General features: G+C 44.4%; 1 protein-coding gene and 1 pseudogene across 2 annotated transcripts; both read left to right on the forward strand.

Moving 5' to 3' along the window:
* Nucleotides 1-949: 949 nt before the first annotated feature.
* Nucleotides 950-3,385, forward strand: LOC308149604 (kelch-like protein 11; annotated as a pseudogene). The gene is made up of 2 exons: nt 950-1,535; nt 1,801-3,385. The product of its transcript is annotated as a kelch-like protein 11 (transcript).
* Nucleotides 3,386-8,276: 4,891 nt separating this feature from the next.
* Nucleotides 8,277-14,219, forward strand: LOC308151963 (cytosolic 5'-nucleotidase 3-like). Its single transcript, XM_080524866.1, has 9 exons — nt 8,277-8,404; nt 8,791-8,889; nt 9,068-9,137; nt 11,083-11,129; nt 11,930-12,015; nt 12,171-12,260; nt 12,372-12,534; nt 12,954-13,154; nt 13,357-14,219. Exons 1-9 carry the CDS (start codon nt 8,402-8,404, stop codon nt 13,465-13,467), a joined length of 870 nt encoding a protein of 289 aa, XP_080380992.1. The 5' UTR covers nt 8,277-8,401; the 3' UTR covers nt 13,468-14,219.
* Nucleotides 14,220-14,596: the final 377 nt, after the last annotated feature.

Raw genomic sequence — 14,596 nt, forward strand, 5'->3', positions numbered from 1 at the left:
CATGGATGAGTTCAAGGGCTTGCTTGGACATGAAACCTCTCATTCTTATTATGTTTGTTCTGACGATCAAGTTCAGCACACGTTATTCATGTTCCTTGTTTATTGTCTCCGAATGAAAGAGATAATAAAATGTGGGTTAGGGAAAAAAAGAAAAAAAAACTCCTACAAACCTATGTCTTTGTAATAATTTACTGGATAAGAGAGAAACCCGTACACATGCACACTAGTTCTATATGTAGAACAGGCAATAAGGGATGATAAATATACATAAATATTAATCACATATTAAGATGGCCACAAATTATGGCCACGCTAAAATATCTGCTTGCCACCCCATGTATAAATCTCTAGAATCGCCACTGCATGACAGGGATGTCTGGATTATACCAATAGGCCTGTAGTTTAGGCTCCATAACAGGCTCCACAATAATTCATATTCTCCGATCTATCACTCAATATGAAGAATGATATGATATTACGTTAACATTAATGTGTTAGGAATAGCAGGCCAATCCTAAATCAGGAGTAGTACATGGATTGATACGGAAAAATGATTTGTCATTCTTCTTCTATCCTGCTTCTGGTTAGCAGTGACACGTCGGAGAATGAATGATAATGATGTTAATGTAATCTGGGTGTCATTAAATTTGAATCCATATGGTGATTATTTATACTCAGTTATGCAAAAGACTGAGCTGTGTTATATAAGACCATCCATCACATAAGAGATTCATCTATGCCCATGTGCAGCAGCTTTCAGTCAGTCGAGCTCCCACACATGAATATGGGAATATACCGTTACCTTTATGATAGAGTAGTACTACACAGTACATAAAGTAGTTGTGTGAGATGATGTTGACAAAGGGTGGCCTTTCTTCGATCTGTCACATCAAAGTGGGAGGGGCTCCTTACGTCATATCAAGCGGGTAACACCTTACATGCACTGCGCATGTCAGTCATTCCCGTCAGTGTTTTGAGTTCCTATGTATGTGTGTCTGCTGCGTATGTGTCCGTTCTCACACGAGTGTAATTCTGCAATTTCGAATTCTCTCATCCAGCGCCAGGATCATGGCCACCGCAGCCCCAATCCCGAACCCGGAGGACTCTAACAGCCGGAGCAGCAGCGGCACCAGCACGCCCAGCGTCCTGGCAGGGGACGGGGACACGGAGGAGGCCGAGGATTTCACCTCCTCCTCCCACTGCTCGGAGCTGTCCCGCCGGCAGAACGAGCAGAGGAAGCAGGGCTTGTTCTGCGACGTGACGCTGGCCTTCAGCAGCGGTGCGGCCACCGGGAACGTGCAGAGTTGTGAGTTCTCCGCCCACCGCTCCGTGTTGTCCGCGGCCACGGACTACTTCACCCCGCTGCTGGGAGGGCAGTTCTCCGAGTCGCTCTCCGGACGGGTGGAGATGAAAGAATGGAGCTCCGAACTGGGACCGGACCCGGAGACGGTGGAGAGTGTCATCCAGTACATGTACACGGGAGAGATGCGTGTCAGCACCTGCAACGTGCACGAAGTGTTGGAACTCGCTGACAGGTTTGTTGTTGTTGTTGTCACTTAAAGCTATAACCCGACTTACTCGAATCGACAGCTTTGCGTTGTCTCGTGTGTGGATCCATTGCTAGTTTTTTTTGCTTCGTTTGATCAAATATCTGGATTTAAAATGGCCATTAACTGTAGCCTAAGTAGCTACATTGTTTGTGCACACTTGGGACAATGGTTGGCCATATCCTGTCAAACCTGAACTTTGTTATGATGAATTCATGGGGGTCAAAACTGTTGATTTTTCTATCGCCTACAGGTTCCTTCTGCTGCAGCTGAAGGACTTCTGTGGCGAGTTCCTGAAGAAGAAGCTGAGCCTGACCAACTGTGTGGCAGTTCACAGCCTGGCCCACATGTATACTCTAGACCAGTTGGCACTGCGGGCAGCAGACATGATCCGCCGCAACTTCCACAAGGTCATCCAGGATGAGGAGTTCTACACCCTGCCCTTTCACCTGGTCCGTGACTGGCTGTCTGACGGTGAGATCACAGTGGACTCTGAAGAGGTGTTGTTTGAGGCAGTGGTGAAGTGGGTGCAGAGGAACACAGAGGAGCGGGGACGCTACTTTGAGGAGCTGTTTCGTCTCCTTAGGCTGCCCCAGATCAAGCCCACCTACCTGACTAGGGTGGTGAAGAGTGAGAGCCTGGTGGCTGCGAACGAGGCCTGTCTCCGCCTGGTGTCAGAGGCTGTGGAGGGGCACGCCATCCGCTTTGAGAACCTCAAGTCAGCAGACATGGAGTTCTGGTCCTCTTACATGGCCACCTTCCAGCCACGCTTCGGCCAGAACATGGATGTAATCATGGTGGTGGGTGGGGTGTCAGAGGGGGGAGACTATCTGAGCGAGTGCGTTGGCTACTTCATCTACGAGGACCGCTGGGTCAACCTGCCACACATCCACAACCACCTGGACGGCCACGCCATCGCTGCGTCTGAGTCTCATGTCTACGTGGCGGGCTCCATGGAGCCGGGCTTCGCCAAGACGGTGGAGCGCTACAACCCCAACCGTAACACCTGGGAGCAGGTGAGCAACTTGACCACACGCAAGCACTCCTTTGGCCTCACCTGCATCAAGGATATCCTGTACAGCATCGGCGGCCATGGCAACTTCAGCCCCGGCTTCAAAGACGTGAGTGTATATGAGCCAGAGCAGGATAAGTGGCACAACCTGGAGTCAGCGCCCAAGATACTGAGGGACGTGAAGGCAGTGACTGTCGAGGATCGCTTTGTGTACGTGACGGCGCGTACACCCGTGGACACGGACAACGAGGACGGGTTGAAGACAGTGACCACGCGTTATGACACAGAGAGCCGCCAGTGGCAGGACGTGGACTCCCTGCCCCTCATAGACAACTACTGCCTCTTCCAGATGGCCGTGGCGTCCACCAACTTCTACCACACGGCCTCCTGCTGCCCCAAGAACTACACGGTGCGCGACGAGGCTGCCAAGCAGAAGATCAGTGCCCGCATCTCTGACGAGATCCTGGAGAGCCTCCCGCCTGAGGTCACCAGCATCGAGGGCGCCGCCATCTGCCACTTTGACGAGGATGTCTTCGTCATCGGCGGCTGGAAGAACAGCGATGACGTGGACAAGCAGTACCGCAAAGAGGCGTACCGCTACTGCGCCGAGAGGAAGCGTTGGATGCTGCTGCCCCCCATGCCCCAGCCTCGCTGCCGAGCCACCGCCTGCCACGTCCGCATCCCCTACCGCTTCCTGTACGGCTGCCAACGCTACCCCATGCCTCAGAACCTGGCCCGCCAGCGAGACCGCATGCAGCAGATGCAGCAGCTTCACCGGCGTACTCTCACTCTGCGCAGGCAGCTGCAGTCCCAGATAGAGTGCTGAACTCACCCCCCCCCCCTCCCGTTCACCACATCCTCCCGCCAGGGAACCAGCCCATACCAGGACACCAGCCATCGTTCATCAACCCCGCTCATATCCTGCTGCAGGGGTTCCTGTGTTGCTCTCATATTGGTTGTTTTTTGAACTGAACTCTATGCCATCAGCGCTCATCAGGTAGTGAGAGTGTGATGTTAGTGATTGACTGTTGTGTTGAAGGCCATGGTCTGTATGGGAATGTAACATGTGAATAGAAAGTTGTACATTGACCAACATTCGACTACACTATGTATATTGTATGTCGGCACAGATGATGTTTATCTTTTTGTACATACAATATATAGCTGTTTATGTAATACATATATATGAAATATTTTTCTTTTATCGTTATATGAGGTAGGCTATGTGACACTTATGTATGGCATAATTGACATTCCTTCAATCCAATCTGCTTAATGAAGCCACTCTCAATGACATTCCATCCAGTGTCTCAGTGACGGTGTGACAATCTCAACCACATAGGTATAGAACTATCTCTATGATCTCCACATGCAACTATCAGACACACAAACACACTACGTCCAGCCAGACACCTTGACCTGAAGGCTCAGCTGTGCTTTATATTACAGTAGCTGTATTTGAATGGCTCTGCTTATTAGCGTATAGCTTTGATAGTGCAACATGAATAGAAAAGAGAATACTTTCGTCTTATTCATATTTATTATCAGATAGGCTCTGTGGTCCAAGAGAGACGACCACTTAATTTCCAGTGATTTATCACTCTCTGTTATGTTGACTGTGGCTTTCCTCTGATTGCTAAATAGGTTGCAATAAATTATACTTCTCTCCTCTCTTGAGTTGCTCTTAACGTTTTCTACAGTGTATACATAGTGTATTTCTTAGAGCAGTGCAGAGGAGAGGAATTTAGAGAAGAATTGCCTGTGTGGCATGAGTTTGTCGAAAAGGAGGAAGTTGGAGAAGGATAGAGATGATGTGAGTTCCTCAAACTTTTAATTAGACTGGAAGGCCATCATTCCTGATACATGTAAACCATACTCATTACTGTGCAAGAGTGAGTACTCGGCTCAGTTCCTAGTCTTCATGACGTCACATTTTCAGTGTTTCTGGCAGATCTATTTAAATTGTTCTTACATGATAACATTCCACTTTTCTTGATAACTTCCATTCTCTTGTGCCTCTGTCTTATGCTCATCACATTCCTGCCTATATGAACCCCTTAAGAAGGCCTTTGTTAGGAGTGTATGAATGTCTCTTTTAGTGTTGTGGGATGCAATGGTTTATTGAGTTGAAGGGCTGGAGGGCGCACAGTTCAGATGGAGGTGTTTGTGTGTGTGTGTGTGTGTGTGTGTGTGTGTGTGTGTGTGTGTGTGTGTGTGTGTGTGTGTGTGTGTGTGTTTACTTAGCAAAGCTTTAAAACGCATGCTGACTGAGTAGTGCACTTTTTGACACAACGATTCCTATATAGAGTTTGAGTAATTTCTGGCACTAAATCAGAGCAAATGTCTATTTAGTTCCGCTTCAGACTTGGGTGATTGTATTTTTTATGTATATATTTAAATCAAATTTAGCCAATTATCAAGGCCTACTTTGATCCCCTGTGACAAACATTTCAACTATTGCTATGACTATTTACTTTTGTTGTCCAAAATTAATGAATTCTGAGGCAGACTGTCAGCTATACCTCAGTTCTGTTTGTGTGTGTATGTGAAAGATCCTGCCAGATTGTTGTGTGATCTTTTCACCCTCCAAAGATAATCATATGAGAGAAAGGAACAATATTCCTGAGATATATAGAAAGTATCCTAATTTTACAAAGAGGGATGTCAAGATGAATGTGTTGCTGTTGCGTTGCGTTCAAGACCTGTTATTCAAGACCTGTTATTCAAGACCTGTTGTTCAAGACCTGTTGTTCAAGACCTGTTATTCAAGACCTGTTATCTTCCTGCAACTACTTCATAACATTAAGCACTATCATTTTTGTTAACGCAGATGTGAGATATATATATATATATATATATATATATATATATATATACCTGTTTCCTCAGCTTTGATCCTCTTGCAGCTCTGTAATTTGAAATATTGAATTAAGTAGGCTATATATTTTGCTTTGCATGTGACAAGTCTGACATTGTGTCAATATATTGGATGTAAGAAATGCTGATGTCGTCACTTGCAATTAAAAGGTCTTTTTTAATATAACCTTGATGCCTGATCTGTCTTGAATGTGGGGTTGAAATGGATATCTACATGATTGTTGTGTAGCCCAATATGTGTATGCATCTTTCAAGGCAAGCGATAACATTCGTCTTTTGTTTGGATGGTATTTACATGTAGACGTCAGAGATACACGTATTGATGGACATGTGCTTGCCCAGCAAAGTTAAGACATGATTGCTAGCATTCAATTAAAGCCTCCCTTATACGCTCATTGTAGAAAAATAATTGTACCACCCGGCCTGATAGAAGCAATAAGAAAGACAGAAATGTTATGCATATGTGATTTCCATGGGGACTTGAAGGATTTATTTGGGTAGTTTCTGTCTCTGCCCAGATGGACTGCAGTGGGCAGGACTGGGTCATGTAGGGATGGGCGGTAATGGTGGGTAGATATGGTGTCAGACAGTAAGGATGATATTGGAGGTGGACAGTTTGAGATCCTCCCGGGGGTTCTGCAGGGTATCTCGCGGGGCAGCATACTCAAGCACATTGGGCAGTCCGTGCACCACACAGCAGCTAACGCCACAGCGGAAGATCCCCATGTCATGGGCGTCATGCCACTCATCTGTCTTCTCATCGTAGCACTCCACATTGCCATTGAAGCCGCCCACCACAAACAGAAGATCATCCACCACCTCGATGCCAAAGTTGCTCCGTGGCTTGAACATGGAGTGAACTGCGCGCCAGGTGTTGGTCTGGGGATTGTAGCACTCAACGTTTCGCAGGCGGTTGGCTCCATCAAAACCGCCCACCTAAGAGAGGATAGGAGAAATGTGGGTCAATAACAGAATATCAGAACTTGAGCATAGATTTATTGTGTATTTTTATGTAGGTCTCACCGCATAGACCTGCTCCCCATAGGCGATGACCCCCACCCCAATGCGTCGGCTTCTCATGGGGGCGATCAGAGTCCATTGGTTGGTCTCAGGGTTGAAGCACTCTGCTGTGAACAGGCACTTATTCCCATTGTAACCACCACATATGTATACCTAGAGTTAAGGCAACTTGGAAATTCATCCATCCTGGCTTTTTAATAGATTCATTGTACAATAGTTATAAATGGACTGACTTATATAGCGCCTTATTACAAAGCGCTTTACAAAGGCCTCTCATTCACCCATTCACACACACATTCACACACCAATGGCGGCGAGCTGCCATGCAAGGCGTCGTCCCGCTCACTGGGAGCAATTTTGGGGTTCAGTGTCTTGCCCAAGGACACTTCGACATGTGGCCAGCCGGGGCTCGAACCGCCGATCTGCCAACCTTGTGATCATTAGACGCCGACTCTACCTCCTGAGCCACAGCCGCCCCAAGTTATCAAGTTGTGTTCCAGGTACAGTTAGTCTTACCTATTCCTCTGTTCCACTTACCTTTCCAAAAAGTGTGGTGGCACTGGCACCACTTCTCTGCTCATGCATGGGTGAGATGAGTGTCCACTGGTTGGTCTCAGGCTCATAGCGCTCAGCAGTGTTGAGACGCACATTGCCATCAAAGCCGCCCATGGCGTAGATGCAGCCACCCAGCACAGCCACACTGACGAAGCAGCGCTGTGAGTGCATGGGTGCCACTTGGTGCCAAGTGTGTGTGAGTGGGTTGAACTTGCGCACACTGTTGAAGTAGTCAACCCTGTCAAAGCCTCCCACGCAGTACACAACGCCATTGAGGTAGGCAGCACCGTGGTAGGCCCGTGCGCTTTCCTCATCTCGAGTCACATTGACCCAACGGTCAGCCGGTGCATCATATGCCTCAATGCCATTGGTGGGGCTGCCACCACTGATACCACCGATGGCCAGTAAGATGGCATAGGGCATCCCTCTGCAAGTATATCACAATATAAAGAGGGGTACTCACACAAATATTATGAATCAATAGTTGTATCTTTTATAGAATGTATCATTGCTGCCACAAAGAACAATGTACATGTAAGCTCTTGTAGGATCTGCCTACTTCTTCTGATTATCCTTTGGATCCATGCCAAGTGAATCCCTGCCATCCATCATGGCCACATCCCCACAAAGTTAATACACTCACCGGAAATATGGACTGCAGCCGCAAAGGATATTCTTGTGTGCGTTGAAGTCGATGCCATTGACTTTAATCACCACGTCACAGAATTTTCCTTCCAGTCGTAGCTCATTACATATTGCACAGGTACATCTCTCCATGTAAAATCTCTGAAGTGTAGAGGTGGACCCCTCTTCCAGTTCATTCATTCTTGTGTTGAATATCTTTAATATCCACTTTTTGGGCAAGAGGTGGCACACTGCAACTATTCTTCTGAGCAATGTGAACCTTCATTCCCCTTACATGTGGTAACATTATGTTCTAGAATTGTGCATTATTACATCACAGTGAGTGATACAAAATTAGAATGTCTCAGATACCATTTTCATAATAAGCTGACATCATCATAAACAATAATTAATGTTCTTCTTCTTCTTCATCATCTCGTTTTGAGGGAGCCCTGTATGAAATGACAGCATCATTTAAACCATATTGACTTTTGTTGTATATATTTTGCCATTATAACAACAACAAAATCGCATAAAGAATGAATTGTGTATCTGCTCCATCAGATGACAAATTAGGTAGGAACCTTTATTACTGCTTTTGTGTTACAGGGAAGATAATATTCACGCACATACATGTCCGTCCTCAATTTAAGCAAGTATTTAGGTTGTCTGGTATTTACATCTTTAGTTGCTCTCCTAGTTGCTAGCCAAATAGATCGTTTGATCGTTTAACGTTTATTGAATTAAACCTTTCCTCTATCAAATTATGGTAAGTGTATTTTCCTTGTTTTTCAATGAAGGACTACAATACATGTTCAATGGGATGGCCGACCAGAAACCACAAAGAACAACATGTTCTGAGCCAGATTCTAGCTAGACACATTATTTAGACACATAGAAAGACAAACTAAAACAGTCACATGAACAACTACAGGACAGTCTTGTCAGATACGGTAGCTAATCACTTTCGTGTTTGTAAATATGTCGTGTTGCCATCTGTCAGTGGGTATCATCATAACAAGGCAGTCCTCACCCTGCAATTACTAAGGGTAGAGGGTAATAGTTCAGACCTGCCTCCTTTCTCTATCATCATAGACACGTACACATGTCATGCACACACTCCTTTCCCTCTTTCATCTCCCTCCCTCTCCACAGGTGCCAGAGCTGTCCAATCCCTCTGTGTGTATGAGGGACCCTCAGAGGGTGGAGGAGATCATTCAGTCTATGCAGAAGGCAGGCTCCAACACTGTACAGGTACAGTACTCGTCCTAAGGCTTTACGGTTAGCTGTCAGTAGTCTGGGCTTTCTCGGTTTTGCTCTGCAGTACTTTTGATGCATTTTTATGTTAGTATTCCTAGCTCCATTCTGAAGGGTTTCTCTTGCCATTATGCTGACAATGTCTAGTTTTTTGTTGTTGTTGGTTTCCCCTCAGGTGATCTCTGACTTCGACATGACCCTCACACGGTTTGCACACAATGGGAAGCGTTGCCCTACCTGTCACAGTAGGTACAGGAGCTGGAGTGGCTTGGCTACTAGGCTAATGTTGGCTACTAGGCTAATGTAGGCTACTAGGCTAATGGAGTGGCTTGGCTACTAGGCTACTAGGCTAATGTTTATGTCGGGCTTAGTCACAATGCTCACAAGACTTGTGTATACAGTGCTGCTTGGAAGTTTGTGAACCCCACAGGGATGGTCATTATTTTTGTATAAAATATTAAAATGAAGGAGAAAGAAAAGTAAGTAAGAAAAGTTGTTTATTTAACAAAAACCCATCAGCGATAACTTGGAGTAAATGTCTTTTATAGCCACTGATCAGTCTCTGACATCTGATCCCACTTCTAGGCTGAGGTGCTGTCATGATAAATGCTCTCCATTTGTAAATGATTAGCCTCAGTGGACTGATGGAGCTCATACAGTGGGGAAAATAAGTATTTCACCCCCTGCTGATTTTGTGAGTTTACCCCCTTACAAAGAAATTAACAGTCTATAATTTTAATGGTAGGTTCATACAGTGAGAGACAGAATATTATAGTATTTCACCCCCTACCAACCAGCAATAATTCTGGCTCCCACAGACTGGTTATGTGACCATGAGGCACACAGATTAGTTCTCTCACTTTAAGAAAGTACTAATCTCAACTCGTTACCTGTATAAAAGACACCTGTCCACAGAATCAATCAATCAATCAATCAATCAATCAGATTCCAACCTCTCCACCATGGGCAAGACCAATGAGTTGTCTAGGACATCAGGGACAAGATTGTAGGCCTGCACAAGACTGGAATGGGCTATAAGACCATTGGCAAGCATCTTGGTGAGAAGGAGAATACTGTTAGTGCAATTATTCAAAAATGGAAGAAACACGAATTGACCATCAATCTCCCTCGGTCTGGGGCTCCACGCAAGATCTCACCTTGTGGGGTGACGGTGACAAAAACATACGGCTAAGGCAACAAAGGAGTACATTAAGGTCATGAAGTGGCCTAGTCAGTCTACGGACCTTAATCCAATAGAAAATCTGTGGAGGGAGCTGAAGCTTGGAGTTGCCAAGCAACAACCTCCAAACCTTAAGGATTTGGAGAGGATCTGCAAAGAGGAGTGGCTAGTGGGCCAAAATCCCTCCTCGGATCTGCACAAACTTGGTGACCAACTACAAGAAACGTCTCACCGCTGTGCTTGCCAAGGGTTTCTCCACCAAGTACTGAGTCATGTTTTGCTAGTGGGTGAAATACTTATTTTCATACCCCCTAACCCACAAATATTTTTTCTAAATTCATATAATGTGATTTTCTGGGATTTCTTTTTATATTCTGTCTCTCACTGTTAAAATTAACCTACCATTAAAATTATAGACTGTTCATTTCTTTGTAAGGGGGTAAACTCACAAAATCAGCAGGGGGGGAAATACTTATTTTCCCCACTGTATCTTGTTGACATGATTTTATAACCTTCCCCAAACTGTGTGCTCTCACTACCCTCTTCCTGATGTCTTCTGAGATCTCTTTTCCTCTCGGCATCGTGTTTTATATTCTATTATATAATATTATTATATATAATTATTATATATTATAATATTATATTTATATAACACAAAACAGACCAGGTTTCTTATCTATATTTATTAGAGTCCCACCCAAACTCTTTCCTAAAGATCTCTCATTTGATTGGTTCATTTGGTACCCAATTATTCTACTTACCTACTTGATTTAACCAATGCTACTTGGGGTTCACTTACTTTTGCACCTGCACTAATTTCTTTATATTTAGTTCTACTACATGCATGATTTGCCCTAAACCAACATATGGAATTGGTAAATATAAACCTGTTATGTCAGATAGAAAAGACTGATTGATAAAGATTTCATGGTAAAAACAAAACAAAATCTATAATTGCACAAGGGGTTCACATACTTTCAAGCAGCACTGTATATTGTGCCTTTTTGCAGATATCCTGGACAACAGCAAGCTTATCAGTGAGGAGTGCAAGAAAAAGGTACAATTAACAGAGATGAGAGCCCTGCATAAGTAATGGGACAGTGAATATTCTTCTTCTTATTTTGTCTCTACAATCAACAACAGTTGAAATCAAACAACGAGGTTAAAGTAGAGATTCTCAGCTTGTATTTAATGGTATTGAGTACATTGGTTTCACGATTCCAAAATGACAACATTTATGCATAGTCCTCCTATCAGTGCTTGCTCAGCTGATGCTTACCTGGGGCCTCATTTATAAAACTGCATAGGATTGACGTGAAAAGGTTGCATAGGTACGAAAGACAGAAAGTCACAGTCAGTGAAACGCCCCTAATTAATCTTAATCCATACTGACTGCATAACGACAATGAAGGCAAATCCCGACAGAAAGGCTATGCGCAATGAACACGTGATAACATTATATTAAACTGTGCACTCGTATCTGCTCAACTGAGGCATCGAAAACGGAGTTTCATCCTTCTGCCATTGGAGTCGCAGTTGGTCATTTCTCCAGTTTATATGCGTACGCATGGGTCAGAGTGTCCTTGGAGGACCGCACTTTCTCCCGCTAAGTTTTTATTTATTTTTATAAATCCCAAAGTTTGCTTAAAAATGGCGTACGCCTTCTTTTGTGCTGATGGACTCAGTTCTTTGCTCAGACCACAAAGTTGGACCCAGAGGATGCTGCCAGATACACCAAAAAGAAAACGATTCCTTAAACACAGAAGTTCTTACTGTCCTTTATTTTCTTACAAAAGAAAACCTCTTCCAAGGATGTCACTGCTTAACAAAGTGAACTATGGCTGTGTCTTTTCTCAGCTGGAGGACCTACTCAACACATACTACCCTATAGAGATTGACCCAACCCTGTCAGCGGAGGAGAAGCTGCCCCTCATGGTGGAGTGGTGAGTCCAAGTCAAAATGTTCTCTCTGAGACAATCTCATCCCCTCTAGACGGGAAGGCACCACCTTACCGGTCAAATGGACCAATCCCCTCCTTCCTGTAATTCATTCTAGGCACTGCCCTACCAACCAATCTCCTTTGCCTTGCTACCCTCAGGTGGACTAAAGCCCATACCCTGCTAGTGCAACAGAAGATCAGGAAAGACCTGCTGGCTATGGTGGTGCAGGAGTCTGACGCCATGTTGAGGTGAGATGTTCCTGCTACTGTGGCATATCCAGATAATATAACACAATAGATATCGAAGTGAGGATGATGAAGATGATGGGAAATCTGACTACTATTTTGATGTCTCCACAGGGAGGGGTTCCAGCTGTTCTTTGACCACCTTAATGATGTCAGCATCCCCCTCCTCATCTTCTCTGCTGGGATCGGAGACGTCCTCGAGGAGGTGATCCGCCAGGCGGGGGTCTTCCATCCTAACGTCAAAGTCTTCTCCAACTACATGGACTTTGATGAGACAGTGAGTATCACTCACACACCGTGACTCAAATTCATAAAAGAAAATGACAGTCTATGAAAACTACAACAACACACAAGACTTATGGAATTGAGTATGGAAATAGTGCCTTGCACTATTCATCTTGGTAGGAATGTGTCCCCCAAAAGGATTGCATGTGATTACACTGAAACACAGATGCTTTCTTTCTGAATGGATGTAATGGATATGTTACGGTACATGTGGGAATACGGTACATGTGGGAAAACTAGGGTTAGGGTTAAGTGCTACGTCGACTTGGTACATGCTGGCATGTCTAACCCTAACCCTAATCCTATCCCTAACCCTAACCCTAACCGTAGCATCCTAGCACCTATCACTAACCCTCGTATTCCCACATGTACTGTAACAGATAGAACACATTATTTATCTTTCTATTCCAGGGGGCGCTGAAGGCATTCAAAGGGGAGCTGATTCACATCTACAACAAGAGGGAGGGCGCCCTGCTCAACACGGGCCACTTCCAGGAGCTGGAGGCACGTCACAACGTCCTGCTGCTGGGAGACTCTCTGGGGGACCTGACCATGGCCGACGGGGTGCAGAACATAGAGAACATCCTCAAGATCGGCTTCCTCAATGACAAGGTACCACAGGCTGCACACACACGCTGTGTGCGATTGATTGTTGTCGTCACATTTTTATTATTTATTTATTTTATATTGTTTATTTTATTTTGTTTTATGGGTATAGTGCAACAGCTGTCAGCTTTTTTATGTTGAAGTTGAGCTATGGGTTCATGTTCCTTTGCTAACTATATCCTGTCTGGATGCTCTTTGTTTTTCTCAGGTGGAGGAAAGGAAGCAGTCCTACCTAAATGCCTATGACATTGTGCTGGTGAAGGATGAGACCATGGAAGTACCCAATGCTGTTCTTCTTCACATCACTGGCAAGAATTGAAGTTCATCTCACTGGCCAATCAGCAAATGGCGATCTGGTGCCACAAGAAGGTGGTTGCCTTTGTTTAGGAAGCTTTCTCTAAGTGAAGTGCCAATAGTCAGATACCCATAGACCAAAATAATACCATCAGAATTATACTAAAGCTACACGGTTCTTTGCATGTGTCGTTTGGTTTGTGTTCCAGACTGTGTGCTGGAGTAATCTCTCTCTATTCCTCCCTGAGTCCTGTTGAGAACAGTCACAACTTGAGAGCAACACATTGTCATCCTTATCAGTCCTACCTCCTCAACTGTCCCTCGTGTCTCCACAGTTGAATTTGTGAACCAGACATCCAACTAAAATGGGGCAGAGAAACTAGGACACTAGCCCCCTCTGGTGGATATATGTTTTGGGATAGAGTCATGGCAAGGGCAAGGTTACTGATGATATGCATGGTCTCTACAATAATATGAGGAATGTATGAATGCATGTGGTTGCTGGTGTGTGGATGGAGTTGTGTTATGTATTCTCTATATGGATGAAAGCTCTGATAGAAGGGAGTATGGTTTGTATCATCTGACCCATTCTAGACTTATGTGATATAAAGGGGGAAAAAAATACAACATCGGATAAAGGGCAACCTTTCATGACTTTTATCGTGGCAATTTTGTTAAGCCTTTTAAATTCCTAGTGTTTTTCTGTTTTTGTAATGTTGTGGTTTTTGTAATGTTCTTCCCTTTTTCTTGGAGAAAAAAAAACCGGTCAAAATCTGTGTCACATCGTCCTTACTATAAAATAAGAATACTATTACATTTTGTTCAGCTATTCCTCATAAAATATATATATATGTTTTGCCCATAACAATGTCATATGCTTAATTTGGTTTAAGGAGTGTAGAATGGTATCATGTGTGCTTTGTTTGGTGCTACAGTGCCACCAAGTGGTCAAATCTATAAGCTCTGATGGGAAGCTGGAGTATCCATCAATTTACTTACTTTATTTTTTTGTGAGGGGGGGACGGGACGCGACGGGACTTTCAGACACTCATTTATGGTGCCTACATAAAATGTGGGAATATTGTTTTGTTCTTAAAAAAAACGATACTGTAGTATATTGCAATTGTTAGTGTGTTCTTTCATATTGTAATAGA

This window comes from Nansenia antarctica (assembly GCF_963989245.1).
Source record: "Nansenia antarctica genome assembly, chromosome: 2".
Taxonomy (NCBI): Eukaryota; Metazoa; Chordata; class Actinopteri; order Argentiniformes; family Microstomatidae; genus Nansenia; species Nansenia antarctica.

Coding starts and splice junctions, on each gene's coding strand:
- LOC308151963 (XM_080524866.1), top strand. Junction 9,138..11,082: donor GCGTTGCCCTACCTGTCACA/GTAGGTACAGGA, acceptor GCCTTTTTGCAG/ATATCCTGGACAACAGCAAG. Junction 12,261..12,371: donor GAGTCTGACGCCATGTTGAG/GTGAGATGTTCC, acceptor ATGTCTCCACAG/GGAGGGGTTCCAGCTGTTCT.